The 14,865-nt window shown below is 39.9% G+C and overlaps 3 protein-coding genes across 5 annotated transcripts; all 3 read left to right on the top strand.

The window, feature by feature from the left end:
* The first annotated feature begins 1,852 nt into the window (after positions 1 to 1,852).
* Positions 1,853 to 8,273, top strand: LOC148334980 (protein mono-ADP-ribosyltransferase PARP6-like). 3 transcript variants are annotated; one of them, XM_088298561.1, is made up of 22 exons: positions 1,853 to 2,107; positions 2,469 to 2,537; positions 2,645 to 2,739; positions 2,828 to 2,888; positions 2,982 to 3,072; positions 3,157 to 3,223; positions 3,284 to 3,433; positions 3,779 to 3,920; positions 4,064 to 4,195; positions 4,745 to 4,840; positions 4,911 to 5,003; positions 5,090 to 5,215; positions 5,297 to 5,362; positions 5,436 to 5,503; positions 6,400 to 6,448; positions 6,593 to 6,705; positions 6,796 to 6,868; positions 7,228 to 7,297; positions 7,377 to 7,456; positions 7,545 to 7,602; positions 7,684 to 7,768; positions 7,847 to 8,273. In XM_088298561.1, the coding sequence occupies exons 1-22, from the start codon at positions 2,105 to 2,107 to the stop codon at positions 7,941 to 7,943; spliced, it is 1,884 nt and encodes a 627-aa protein (XP_088154687.1). In that variant the 5' UTR covers positions 1,853 to 2,104; the 3' UTR covers positions 7,944 to 8,273. The 3 variants fall into 3 exon arrangements, 2 of the variants coding, with proteins under 2 accessions (XP_088154687.1, XP_088154685.1); XM_088298559.1 differs by having other exon boundaries at positions 2,642 to 2,739; XR_015844073.1 differs by lacking the exons at positions 7,228 to 7,297; positions 7,847 to 8,273 and having other exon boundaries at positions 2,642 to 2,739; positions 7,684 to 7,745.
* A 1,069-nt stretch (positions 8,274 to 9,342) lies between these two features.
* On the top strand, positions 9,343 to 10,437 carry LOC148334979 (ribonuclease P protein subunit p25-like protein). Its single transcript, XM_088299169.1, has one exon. It carries the CDS (start codon positions 9,549 to 9,551, stop codon positions 10,152 to 10,154), a length of 606 nt encoding a protein of 201 aa, XP_088155295.1. The 5' UTR covers positions 9,343 to 9,548; the 3' UTR covers positions 10,155 to 10,437.
* Positions 10,438 to 11,934: 1,497 nt separating this feature from the next.
* On the top strand, positions 11,935 to 14,781 carry cox5aa (cytochrome c oxidase subunit 5Aa). Its single transcript, XM_088298550.1, has 5 exons — positions 11,935 to 12,101; positions 12,741 to 12,857; positions 14,080 to 14,201; positions 14,279 to 14,392; positions 14,472 to 14,781. Exons 1-4 carry the CDS (start codon positions 12,029 to 12,031, stop codon positions 14,390 to 14,392), a joined length of 426 nt encoding a protein of 141 aa, XP_088154676.1. The 5' UTR covers positions 11,935 to 12,028; the 3' UTR covers positions 14,472 to 14,781.
* The last annotated feature ends 84 nt before the right edge of the window (positions 14,782 to 14,865 follow it).

Here is a 14,865-nt window from a genome sequence, read left to right as displayed (position 1 = left end):
CTTTTTGGCAAATAATTAGTTTATTTAATTTTCGATATCTATATTTAAAAAGACTCCAAATTAGCTCGTTATTTGATTTATTCACGTTATTTTGTAAACCAAAAATATTTATGATGCATTCATCTCAATTACTTAGTTTCCCATTTATTTTCCTTTTTTTAATTCAAATCAACAGAGGCAATTATGATTCATTTATACTTTGTGTCATGCATGATAAATTATTTTCTGTTCAAAATAAAAACTATGCATCTTCACTATTTTAGTCTGATCTTTTATGCAAGAAAATATGATTAGTCCTTTTGTAGACCTCAAGACAAAACACATTAGAATAAATACATTTTAAAAATAATAATAATTTCCTCCACATAGAACTGTTTTATGTGCAGAGCAGTCTGAATTGTATTTGAACGGGAGCACCATTACATGACCACCCACAGAATCACAAGGCGCTCCAAGTAGCAGTGCTGTCTTCTGTATATCAATCTGACATCAACGTTCATGGTTGATTACTGAGTGACAGCATTAATTGTTTGATATTTGCATTAATATGTGGACTTACTGCAGATTTCTAAAAAATAACATCAATGCATGTCAGTGTTGAGAAACTGAAGCTTGGAAATTTAAACTGACAGTATGCAGCTTGCCATCAGCTATATACTGTGGACACATAAGAAAAAGCAAGGTTGCTTTCAGCCAATAAGCAAATGGCAAAATAGAAATAGAAGCAGTTTCTCTTTAAAGTTTAAAGTTGAGTGATTGTGTGGCTGTAGTTTTCAGTTTTGTACGTCAAAGGAGCGCTCCTGACAAATTATCTTTTTGAGATAACTGAAATATTAGACAAAGATCTCATTATGATACAGTATGATGACCTTTGTAGCAACGATTTCATTTTTTTTTCTTTTTACAAAACTCAATCACAATGTTGGCCAGGTTACGAAATGATAAGTGAATTTACGTCCAAGTCCTTCTCGCAACAACAGTGCCCTCTTGTGGGTGATCAGTGGAAGTGGACAAATTTTCTCCCAGCATCAAAACATTCAGTTGTGTTTAATTGTTTCTATTCGTCAATGTATAAGTAATTGCTGGAAATGGGTTTCTATCGCCAGTTTAAAATTAAGTTTGATTCAAACACCAACAAAAAAGGACATTTCTAAAAGACGCCAAACTTTTGAACAGCAGTGATTCCATATTGACCCCGAGCTGGGCACTTGACCCTTTTATGCCTGTCACTCCTCCGTTTGTCAACCCTCCTAAAATTTAAAAAAAAAAAAATGGGACGGACTGCCCTGCTCTGATTATTTTACTTCTATTTCTATTTCATCAATAAACCTTTTAGAGGAGTTCATGAGTAGGAAACAAGCGCACCACCACTACCAAACACTATTTTAAGTGGATTACAGTACAATGAGACAAGCACTTAATGAGAGTGCACACATGTATGAACGCCTTACAAGTGTGTAATCTGACCAGACTGCGGAGCAGCAGGCGGCTGCTCACGGGGGTTAACTGCTGATTAAGGTCAGACTGAAGTTGCACACATTCAGACGAGGAGGGGAAAAAAATGCTTAAATTCTGCCAATTTGTCCTAAAAGCCATCAAGGCACTCAACTTTCAGTGTGGAGAATGCAATTTGTTTCACATTGCTTGACAGGACAGAAAACATCACGTTGGAGGTGTCAGGCTCTCCTTCTTCAGAAGATCACACGAGGCCATCGACGACCTGCAGATTATCGTGCTCTCTCGAGTCCAGGACGGAACATGTGTGACATCCTGCTGCTCAGATCACTTAGAGGGTAGTTAGAGTCACACTACTAAGCGAGCCATCCAACTGGCCGTGTCTTTTTTTCCCCATTCATTTTTTTATTCCGACAGTCTGGATCTGTGGATATAATCACCGTTCTATCAAGTAAAAAGTGGATGCTCCCGATGTAAAGGAGGCAAGTGGTGACGTCATGAATAGGCATTTCTGAGCTAAAAAGGAGTAAATACCAAATTACAAATAGACAACTACGTGTGTAAAATATTTGAGAGTTTCTTTCCTTTACTTAGCCACAGAACAGTAGACATTGTTTGCTGTTGATGAAGAACTGCAAAATTGCTGCACATGGTGAGTCCAGATAACTTATTTGCACCTTATACTGTATCATGGCTTTCTTTATATATATATATATATATATATATATATATATATATATGTAAAAACCTCTATAGTTCAAAGGTCAATATAGTAGCGCATCGTGGAGACAAGCTAGCAGGAGGATTTACCCCCAAAATAATTTGACTAAATGTGTTCTTTTTCAGTACTCAATAAGTGTGTAGCTCTTTGTTTTCACATTGCTGTGCAAAAACTTTCATGTTAAGTTCATTGGTGACTTTAAATTGGCCTTAGGTGGTTGTTTGTCGACATGTGCCCACCCTTGTGAAGATAAGAAATATTGAAAGTGAATTATTTTTCCTTTACTGTTCAGGAAGCTGAGTGGCATCAGTGGAGTCAAAATGAGGACGACTTGGCCTCAGAGGAAGAGGAGATAACATATGTAAACATCACTATGACTATCCTTAAACGACTTACGTAGTATCCGGTAACTGCTGTCTCATCTCGGTAGATAGAAATGACATTGAGCGCTCGTACTTGTCCCAGCAGGAAAGCTGTGTCATTGAGCCGAGCTGCCATCCCCGTCTGGATGGTGACATTGAGATAGTCAGGAGGCTGTATTCACATAATTCAGTCACTATCGGGTAAATATTTATGCAACAATCCGTGACATGAAAGAACAGGAATCGTTTCTGCTGTTTTTAAATCCCGCCTACATTCTGCACTTCTCAGGGAATATCAATCAATCGATAAAGTGGATGTTGATCTGAACATAAACGCCAATATTTTGAATGTAAGTTAAAAACAAAATGTTCACCTCGAAACAAAATAGAGACGTCATCCGGCATGTGCTGTGAACCACGCGCATTTGTTTTGGTCTTCGCAGGAGGACGTGGCTAAGGCCTGGAGAGTTAATAGAGCAGAGCCCATCATCGTCCGCCTGTACTTCTCTTTGTCTCAGTATCTCGATGGACCCGGTGAGACTCTCTACTACTGCTCATAAAATCTCATTTGCCATGACGATGATGACGATGACGATAATACATGATTTCTCACCACAGAACCGTCCGTTGAAATCTTCCAGCCATCGAACAGACACAATTTCAATCTTGGAAAACAACTGCAAAGGTAGCAGCATCATTTGATGTTCATATTTCATCTCAAAGACTTTTAATATTGTTTTCACAGTGTTTTAGCGGTCTTCATCTCCCGGGAGTGGAACCATCTGACTAATGAGAACGTGATCGTGAGGCAGAAGAGAAGGCACAGCTGGTTCAGGCCAGGTGGAACCATGAAGAAATTCCGTGCAAGACTTAGCATCTGGTTGCCACTGTCAAAGTATGTACTACACCAGGGGTGGGCAAACTTTTTGATCGGCGGGCCACAATGGGTTCTAAAATTTGACTGAGGGGCCGGACAAGGAGCAGATGGATGGAGAAAAAAAAAAAATAATAATTTTAAATTAAAGTGAACAAAAGCTTTACAACAATATTTTTGTCTTTGAAAAACCGCAGTATTTATAAAATAAAACATTAACAAGGTTTATTCATATAGTACAGCGGGCCGGATTAAAACGTTTAACGGGCCATATGTGGCCCCCGGCCCGTAGTTTGCCCACGGCTGTACTACACGGTGTCTGATGTTGCTGTTACAGGCTTTTCTGATCACCTCTCCCCCACTTAGATCGAACACACTGCAAGACCGCAGCCTGAGGGGACGAATTGTTTTACCCGCCTTGAAACTGAACCATTTTGCCAATCACACGACGTCTTACAACATCAAGAATCCATCAGGAGAACTCTTCACCTACACGCCCAGTGGAAAGGTCAGCTCTGTCTCTTGAAGATTTTTAATTGTGAACTGTACATGGTTAAAAAAAAAAAAAAAAGCCACATTCACTATAAAATCCACCTCCATAGTGCTGTAGCTTTAATCCGTAGCGTATTTTTTGTGTATCTTCTTCCACAGAGGGTTGCCGTGTCAGGAGTGAAGTCTTCAGCTCAGCTCAGCACCAAGCAGCTGATAGAGCTGCTGTTTTTCTCTCAGGCTATTGGGCACTGTAAGACCACCCCGACTCTGCATCATGGCTTCTTGGTGCAGGTAAAGCAAATTAAAACATGTTGGGAAGGTTGCTCAATTAGGAAGAAAAATATTAATCATCATTTTATATATATAAAAAAATGAATAAAATATGAATTCTTATTTTAATAATTTAAACCATATTCAAACTAAATTCTTTTATTGGAACACAAAATGAAAAAAAATTTTTTTTGAAACACCATAATTATGTAAAGTTTGGTCATTTGGATTGGACACAAGTTAGTGTCGTTGTGCCATGTCGTTCTGACAATAAAAATTTCCACCTTCTGACTTTAATAATGAATATCATTGCCTTTGCTTTTTTTGGTGCACAAGTGTAGTAAAAATATATGTATTAAAAAAAAAAGAAAAATCCTCCCCTCTGTTCCCAAACTAAATGAATTTGAAATGTGATTGGTTAAAGAGGCCGTCCGATTGCTAAAATAGTTGAAGGTACATCTGCCAAGCACTATTTTTTTTTTAACCTAATTTAGGCCCCGGGCAGATTAGATTCACATGGTAGCACGTCCGAATGAAATCAAATCAGATTCCACTCTGATGTGCGCGCAGGTTATGAGGTACGCAGAGCAGAGAATCCCCACATTGAATGAATACTGCGTCATTTGTGACGAGCGGCACGTTTTCCAGAATGGTCCCCTATTGAAGGTAAACATTTGCAAGATTGTTAAACTGCGCTGGAACGAAATAATAAAAGTTCTATTTTGTGAACTGCAAGCCTGCCGTTTGCACCAGGGAACTGTGCGTCTTTTCGTTTCACACCATGGGGGCGATGTCTGGAGCCACAGAAGAGGTGGCCACTGGTGCAGAGGTCAATAACGCACCCATTATTTGTTTTCACATGAAGTTGGGATGTTCCCATTTGAAAGATTTTTTTTTTGGGGGGGGGTCCTACAGGTGGTCGACTTGCTGGTGGCGATGTGCAGGTCAGCTCTGCAGTCGTCGCGCAAAAGCATCATATTTCAACCGTACCCATCTGTCGTTGATCCGAAGAACCCCAAAATGCTGGTCTTTAGTCCCAAGGTATTATCGGAACTTAGACGATATTGTCGGCTTGGTATGAAGATTTAGCGAATTCTGACTAACCTTTTTGTCTCACCACAGAGAAAGAGCTATGAGAGGTTGGAAAAAGCCTTGGATAGTGTCCTGCTGATTAGGAAGATGTCACAGGTGATTTCAACGCTCCTGTCATTAATTCCACATGTTTTTTTTTTGCCTTGACTTTATTATCATTGTCATGCAGGGTTCATATTCTGAAATAAAAAAGCAGATGGACAAAATAGACCCTCTTGCCATTCCTTTACTGCAATGGTAAGATGCCAAGCATGTTAAACGCCATATTATGTGTGTCCATATATTTGAAATATGAATATCTAGGAAACAATGAATTTAAGTCAGGTTCATGTTGAAAAACAAAACTTTCTTAACAAAATAACGACAATATAGTGGTGCCTTGAAATAGATAATATAATAATATTCACAGGCATATATTCTTTATCTTGTCTACATTCCTTAATTATACTGCCCCCTGGTGGCCAGAACACCACACCAGAAATAGCCGCAATGAATTAATCATAATAAGCAAAACCGTTTAAATCTTTTCATACTATTAAATTATCTTTTAATTTGTTTTCTAATTACCCAATAATTTATATTACACCATATGTAAAGTGCTTTGTTAAAGCTCCAGCTGTTGTGAAATGCGCTATATAAATAAAGTTGTATTCTATTGCGTATTCATTTATGTTGGAGTGGGGGAAAAAATATGAGGATAGTTCAGATCAAAACCAAGCATGATCATCTTTGTGAATCTAATCATATTGAGCGATTGTGCCCAATGTTGTGACCGGGTGTCAAACTCTGGCCCGCGGGCCAAATTTTGCCCCGCCGTGTAATTGTATTTGGCCTGCGAGGCTATACTAAATGACTACTACACCATTTTCCATTCTATATGATAATAGTAATATTCCAAATGATAGTAATTTTAAAACTAAACATTGTATTGCATTAATAAAACCACTTACAATATAAATTTTAAATTAAAAAAATCTGCATTCATATTGTTTTTAAAAATTAAATGCAGGCCCTCTGCTTTGTTCAAGTTTCACTTTTTGCTCCACTGTGTATTTGAGTTTGACACCCCTGAGTTGGAAGATAAAACATGGCCAACCAGAGTGAGTCTCACCTGTTTGTTTGTTTGACATCAGGATTTTATCGAGCAACAGATCTCACATTGTCAAGCTTCCAGCCAACAGGGTAGGACGGTGCACTCTTCTATTTGCAGTATCAGTACATACAGTAGCATAGCAGCCACATCACATGTTGGAGAATGTGCCAGATGATGTTGAACAGTGTTGTGCTTACATTATGTTTCCCTTTTCTTTGCTCGCTGCACAACAGCAACTGTCATTCATGCACACGCCTCACCAGTTCCTGCTCGTCAGCAGCCCCCCGACCAAAGAGGCTCGTTTTCAAACTGCACGCAAACTCTATGGCAGCACCTTTGCTTTCCAGTGAGAACATCGATGGTCATTCTTTCACCAATATGGAACGTATTTCTTCACTCATCTCTTCAAAATGATCATTTGTTTTTCCTTTCCCAGTGGCTCCCACATTGAAAACTGGCATTCCATTTTAAGAAACGGACTTGTGAATGCATCCAATACAAAATTCCAGGTAAGGCCATGGCCGTTCTGAAACTTTCTCTCATTAACTCAGGGATCACCAACATGGTGTCTTGAGCTGCCCATTGTGATTTCCGAGGTATGTTATAGAAGTGATTATTTGAAAATGTAAAAATGTGCAGATGTCTCATGCCATATTAAATCATGTTAAATCATTTTTTTGTCAGTACTGAGAGAAATCAGCAACATGATCAGTGTCTTGATTTACCGTTATTCCCGAAGTCTGCATCCAACTGTTAGCTCTTCACATTAATCAGTACTCAAGAAGTAGCTCTAATATATCAAAAGGCGACCCTGGAGTCTGACAACCTTCCAGAGGTGTTGGTAGTTTCACTTGTTTGTTTTTAAAAGATGCATGGAGCGGCATACGGCAAAGGGATCTATTTAAGTCCAATCTCAAGCATATCATTTGGATATTCTGGTATGAATTTGCATATTTTCATGAAAAAATAATCAAGTATTTCTTCAGATTCCTGTAAGGTGTCCTTTTTTCTGTCCAGACATGGGCAAGGGACAACACTACATACCCACCAAAGAAGAACTTCTAAAGAAATATAATGGCATGAACATAATCCAACAAGTAAATCACTTTTTATGTCATATTTTTTATCTTCATAAATTGTCCAACCTGTCATTTGATTTCACGTTACATTTTCTCACTGTTGTAGGATCTCCCTTGCAGGTTTCTTCAAAGCCGTAACTTAAACTGCGTTGCACTTTGTGAAGGTACGTATGAGGAAAACATGATTTAAAAATGTTAGTCACGCCTGCTCATGCAACATATTTGCTTTTTGGATCTTTTCACAGTCATAACGTCAAAGGACCTTAAAAAGCACGGCAACATCTGGGTGTGTCCCATATCCAACCACGTGTGCACACGTTTCCTCTTTGTGTAAGAACAATTTGACACAAGTCTCGAGTCCAGCTTGCCTGTCCATGCTCAACAACACGCTGTCTTTGTGCGTCTCAGGTACGAAAACGGTTGTGTGGGGGATGTCCACATCAACACTCAGGAAGAAGAGATCCAGAACCAAATTTTAGAGATCATTGCAACCAAGCCCAGCTAAAAAAAAAAATTAAAAATCCTACAAATCATGAATAACATGGAAAAGCTGGTGACCCCTGCTGTCCATACTGGCATTTTTTTTCCCACTGAAAAAAAAATAAAAGATTTAACTAGAATAAAGTTTTTGGTTTAAACTACAGTGGACCCTCGCTTAGTCGAGGTTCAGTAAGTGGACTCTTTTTCCCCCCCCAATGTTTTGGATTTTATTTTTTTTTTGGTCCTCTAGTCCCCACCTCCAATTTAGTTTGTTTTAGTGGAAACCTCATTTTGACGGTTTATATGCGTTTTCTGAAGAATTTGGTGGTTTAATCCCTCCCCAAATGTATTTTAATGCGGGGCATTTAGACGTATTTTCGTGTACCTGCTCGGTCCCAAACATCCGTGAATAATGCTGGTCCACTGCATATTTAATTGCCTTATTTTTATATATATATATCTATATATATGTATAGTGAATTGTTTTTCTAAAATATGTATTTTCTGTCTTCCTGCTCTCGACTTACATTTGGTGTAATTTAAGACCAGTATCATGTGTTGTGAAAACGAAGATGTTTAAAATTGACATTGTCAATAAAGTTACAATTTTATTACTATTTTTTTTATTATTTTTTTTTTTTTAGCAAAATATGCCAAAATGCTATTTGTGTATTTGTGTCCAAGCGATAATCACTACTTCAAATCAATGAAAATCGACATAAATAACCAAAGGACAAAATCATAACCTCAACAGAAAAAAATAAATCAAATATCCAAGATTATCCTTGCATTTAAATGGACCAAAAGACACAAAGGAAACCACAAGACTGTGCTCATTGTTCATATCAGCAAATAACAGGAGATGCATCCCATCCCGCGAGGCAGAAAGACAACATTATAACACTATTGTGCTTCCATATGAGCCCCACAGCTGCCTCCCCAATGTTCCCCCGCCAGCATTGTTTTTTTCGTTTTACAGACAAAAAAAAAGTGGGGGTAGCTGCTCCAAGCTATAAATGTTCTTATTGATTTACAAGAGGCCCGAAGTGTCTAGCATTTTCTGGGTCAGCCCAGCAGGCGACTTGACTGACTAAAAGGAGAACAAATATCTGTTTTAGCCCAAAGGAAGATATTTCTTAAATACCATATGGCTCCTTGAAAATCTTTCAAAGGCCAAATAAAGCCAACAAGGATGCAACTCCATCTTATTTTATAAAAAAAGGAATCAAATGTTCGCAAAATGAAATTTGAGTTTGACGGTCTCACAAAAGTTGCTTGTCAACCCAATAAATGACATTAATGACGCCATTCGATGAGGCAAAATGTTGCGTGTGCCTTTAAGAGCTCTTTGTGCCACTCGACTGTCGGAGCCTCATGTGTGTTTGTGGGCATCAGCTGTCCTCGGCGCTGAATCGAGCAAGGACATCTTTTCCTTCACGTCAGAGGGATTAGACGAAGAAACGTCCTTTTTTTTTTTTTTTTTTTAATTCTCCTTCCTTCTCCCCTTCGAATTGGCAGAAGACGAAAGTTTGGATTACGAAACTGATTGCTTCCGAGAAACTCTCTGGGAAAATACGGCAATTATTTAAAGGATTCCTTCAGTTTTTTTTTTTTTCACAGTTTTTAAAGAATGAAAGAAGCCATGGCTCAGATGGTGCGTTCAAGTACTTCACTCAACCCAACCATTCAATTTTTACCTCCTACGCTCGGTCCGAACAACTTGAGGAGAGTCAGGCGCACGGAAGACAGCGTTCCCTATCCCATTCCTGGACTCGCCACCGACTTTCTCCACATGCGAGTGAGAGAAGGAAGTAAGATCCGCAATTTGCTGCGGTTCGCGACAGCTCGCATGCAAGACGAGGGCAAAGACAGCCACGGGCGCTCACCGAGACAGGTGGTCTTCACTGGCTCGGACAGAGGGGTCACCAAGACCATCACCTGTGTGGAGATCCTCAAACGGAAAGTGGGAGGGCTGCACCAGGTGTCCAAGCTCTACTACAAGACCGTGGATGAACTTTGGGAAGCGTCACAACACGGAGCGCCAGGTGTAACCATGCAGAGGACGGTCTCTGCCATCTGTATCCTGCTCTCCAAAGACCCTCTCAATCCTCAGGAGCCGGGATACCAGCCTCCCCAGTCAGCCAGCGCTCCCACAGAGGATACAGCGATATGCAAAACCACGCACAGGTCGCCTCATTGCCCCACGGCAGCCAAGAGACTCTGCATGGAGGACTGACGCAATGTGCTCCATCATCTCCTCGACTGAGTCTCCACTCGGATTCCCGCATTGCCATAATGGAGGTTGTTTAGTTCAAATATGTAGACTTTTATCTCTGAAAATTCTCCTGTGACCAGAGCTATGTGAAGTTCTTAAAATCAATCTTGAGGGTTATTTTCTAATCTAGTGAGTCTATCGACATTTTTCTGCGATTGATAATCAGCGTTTAATATAGTTGAGCATTCGACTGGTTCCTCTTTGCGATGAAAAGCGTCACTCGTATCACTCTCTACTTCATCTCGACTGCATCCTCTTTGGTTGACACTGACCGCAGTGCTGGCTCATACGGTTGTCGGTTACGCACATTCAATGCGCACGTGAAAAAGGATCCCGTTTTTTGGTCGCCTCAATAAAAAACTGTTGATTGTCCTCTCTCTTCTCTCCTCTGCTGGAATAACTCTGCTTGATTTTCCTTACAACTTGCCAACAGGTTTGTTTTGCAATTCTCTTCCTGAACCAAGTCTACGCACGAGCAGGAAGAAGAAGAGAGTTTGGGAGCCCTGGAAATCTCAGGGGCCCAAGCAGCTGTCTTTTTGCCAAATGGCAAGTCTGAATGAGAACTTTATTATTCTACAACGCGCCCCAACATGACAATTTTGGCGAGTTACAACATAACACTTTGTAGCACAAATGTTATCTCTGTGTGACTACTCAAGTTTTTTTTCATTCAATGTTAACATCCAGATGTGGATTTATAAAAAAAAAATGCGATCATAATATGCATCACATCCATAGAGAAATAGTAAGCAGCTTTGCTCACATTTATTTTCAATGTTCGTTAATATTTCGGGGTTTTAATCTGGGAGCAGAATATTGGAGTAAAATCCTTCCAATTCATCAGGGCTATTCGACAAATTGTTGTTAGATCATATTTTGAGGCTATTTTGTAGTATGCAACCGGAGGCTGTCATAGGAATTTTGATCATTTTAAATTATCTGATGTGGCTGTCCACCATTAAGAACGGGCAAAAAAATAAAGTCAAACAAAAGCCATAGCTCAGCTCACAGGGTCGCCGATCCTTGTACAGACAGTGCGTAGGGCGCCGTCGTCCATGGGTGGTCGCAATTTGCGCGAGGGGATGCTTTGCGACATCATCGAGGGTGGACGTAATGCATGAAAGCTCCGATAAAAAAAAAAAAAGAGCGAGCGAAAGAGAGAGTGTGTGTGTGTGTGTGAGAGCGAGAGAGAGTGAGAGCGAGAGAGAGAGAGAGAGAGAGAGAGAGAGAGAGAGAGAGAGAGAGAGAGAGAGAGAGAGAGAGGGGTAGAGCATGAAGATGGTTAGATGAATTATCAAATATTGTAAAACACTTTTTGTAAGAAAATTCATGAAAACACTCTGCCAGAACTTCCTAAAAGTGCGACAAATGCGCATGTCTGCTTTCACTGCACAATTTGGCAAAGTTAAGTGAGACAAAGTTAAGTGAGTCTACCATCTAAATAGTTTCATTATGAAAGTAAAATTAAACCCAACAACGTTACACTAAAATATAACATATGCCCTTTCCCCCCCACAGATCATTTTACTAATGTATTACAGTCTGGTCAGACTGACAATTTCGACAAATATGACAAAAAGTGTTGATATTTTTTTCTTTTAAACCATTTTTGACTGAGTTTTTCCACACAAGTATCTATATTACTTATAAGTAAAGAGTACTGTATTAAGTACAGCGTTTCATCATAACTCGTATTTCTAGGTCAATTTAGCAGGAAAAAAAATTCACACATGCGCACCACGAATGGATGACGTCACAGTCTGGCAAGCGGCTCTCTGACTGCCTTTCCTGCTAGCAAAACTGACCGGTCGGTTGCAGCTTGGCTGTCCTGCATCATGTTTAGAGCAGCCGTCCGCTTGTCTTTCTCCGGTGTTCGGAGTTTGACACGTACGAAACCTGCTTGCCAAGGTATTTGTCACCAATATTTGTTTGGCGTTGTTATCTTAGGAGCGGAGGAACTTGTCGTGACTGCTAGCGGACACATCAATGTACCCCCGCGGCTCCCGTGCTAGCTATCGTTAGCTCATGTCACTATCGCTTACAAATTCTTAATTACGCCTAACCATGTTTTGACTGATTGAGCAAAGAATTAAACTAATAAATGCCGCATAACATTTGATGCGTTGGCTTGTTCACGCCCGTTTGGTTAGCGTAGTTCTGTGTATGTCCTTGCCGTGACCCAGTTGAAAGTGTCATGCGTGCGGCCTAGTGGTAGTGCGGCTAATGCTAACGTCCTGAGCTAACGGAGATCCATTCATTTTTTTGCCACCAGGATGTCCGGTATGTTTTTATGACGTCTACGTTTGTTGTCGCCACGCGAAATTGGCTCGTGGTGAACTTTGTAAATGTGCTGTTTTAAGTGGTCAGCGCTTTGGACCAGAACGTCCTTAGCCATATATTGATAAATTAAATCAAACATTTTTTACTACAAAACTAGACAACACTTTCCTGTATCCACTTTACTGGCTGTCTCTGCCATGCACTCTGGATTGTGTGCCATTGACAGTTATGTACAGTGCATTATTCAGTCTCACTGTCGCCTGTCAGGTCTGTTGGCGTCACGGTGCTATTCGCATGGGAAACAAGAGACTGATGAGGAGTTTGATGCTCGCTGGGTCACCTACTTCAACAAGCAAGACATTGATGCATGGGAGCTGAGAAAAGGTAAACCATCACCAGATGACAAATCAAGCAAGGGACATATTCAAGCAGTGGCTGTGAGTTGTTTGCGTGGAGTTTTTTTTCGGCTGCTAATCTTTCCTCCCACGTTCCCAAAACATGCCGTTTAGTCTCGGGTGTACTCTGACTCTCACACAAAGGCAACTAGGCTCCTATTTCTATTTAAATCCGATCTAATGTTCTCATTTATGTCAACAAAACAAATGCAGCAACCTGCTATTGGCACCACGTGTGTGACCCCTGCGCAATATACGGCTTCACATTTGCTATTAGGACTGACACGACCAAATATTAAATTATTGTATCGATTGTCGTATCGATTAAGCAAACGAGACATTTTCATTTTCCAGTTAAGTTGATCAAAAATGGTTTATCACCAATTTCTGTTCAACCAATTATTGTTTTTAATTTGGTATGTTCAGTGATTTAAACTTTTAACTGATACTGTTCATTATTTTCCAAAGTAAAAGCAGATTTTTGCAAATGTCTTATTTTGATTAAATGTGAAACATAATCAGTTTACTTTCCTGAAGAAATACACAAATCAGATAAATGCTTTTGACCGGCTAAAATCTAAGGATTTGGCGACGAATAGAGAAGAGCTTACTAAGAGGCATTGTTTCATCACTCATCTGAATTTGGTTTAGGTTTGCAGCATCAGACATTGAGTAACAAACAGTTGTCTGCAAAGCTTGTCTAAATACTGTTGAAACCAGAGGGAGAGTAGCAAGGGAGGTGAAACTTGACTTGTCTGTACTTTTGGCATTACACGCATGATGGAAATGTCTGTGGAAGCTGTAACATGGCGTTGATTAAAATAGGGGCAAAAATTACATCAATCAATTTTTGTGCTGGGCTTATTCAACTTAGACATACCCACAAATTTATTGTGCTGCAGTGTCTATGAAAGAGGACGTGTTTTTTTTGTTTTTTTTTGGAAGTGAAAAAACTGATTTTCTCTTGTGCTTGTCCTTTCTCATCTGTGGTCAATTCAGAATCTTCAATGAAAATGTGTGTTTGTGAATGTGGGAGGGAAAAACAAATTCCATGCAGGAAGGCTGTAGCAAGTGTTCAGTCCTGCTCACCATGAGTTTAACATGCTGCCAGCTAATATATTTATCATTTTGTATCGTGTTAAAAAAAGTGCATTCCATCTGCCAATGGAAATGTTTCTAATATGAACTGTGGTCCTAATTGTATATTTTAGGGATGAACACGTTGATTGGTTATGATCTGGTACCCGAGCCAAAGATTCTCGAGGCAGCGCTGCGAGCTTGTCGACGGTTAAACGACATGGCCAGTGCAATTCGTATTCTTGAAGCGGTCAAGGTGAGAGGATGTTCTGCCAGTGACCACTTTTCTTAGGTTGATTGATTATAAAGTGTCTCCATCGGTTGCCTCTTCAGGATAAAGCTGGCCCGCACAAAGAGATCTACCCTTACCTTCTCCAAGAACTTAGGCCAACATTAGATGAGCTCGGAATATCGACACCTGAAGAGCTCGGAATCGACAAAGTCTGAGTAAGTTCTCTGAGCCAACGTTCTCTTCAGTTTATCACGAAATGTCTGTCTCCTGCAATGCCGTTTTTTTGTCTTCCAGATCAAGTGGAGGTGGAAGTCCTAAGAACGCAAAATCTTCATTTTTGCCTCATCCGTCTGATATTTAATTTTGCCTTTATTAAGTTCTTTTGCTTGTAAAATATTGATGAACCTAATAAAGGACAATTTAGCTGTAACGCGTGTTGCAAAATTTTCGGAATACTGTTTTAAAAGAAAAAGTGCTCCAGCAAGTAATAGATTATGAGTTGATTTCTGAGGGACTGCACTTGTTTGGAAGTTGTTTTGTGAAGTTTGCTTGTTGCCACCAGAGGCCAGCATTTTCACGTTATTAAAAAAGCCATTCTACTGCATCTGTTGGGGTTTTCATTTCAGGGAATATGTTCAATGCAGCTCTAATAAACGTGTTCACATGGCACAATGTTTTCACATTGTAA

Source organism: Idiotropiscis lumnitzeri, chromosome 6 (assembly GCF_059441095.1).
Source record: "Idiotropiscis lumnitzeri isolate Australia: NSW breed Sydney's pygmy pipehorse chromosome 6, RoL_Ilum_1.0, whole genome shotgun sequence".
Taxonomy (NCBI): Eukaryota; Metazoa; Chordata; class Actinopteri; order Syngnathiformes; family Syngnathidae; genus Idiotropiscis; species Idiotropiscis lumnitzeri.
The sequence above is the reverse complement of the archived record's forward strand: the minus strand, read 5'-3'. Positions and strand labels throughout refer to the sequence as shown.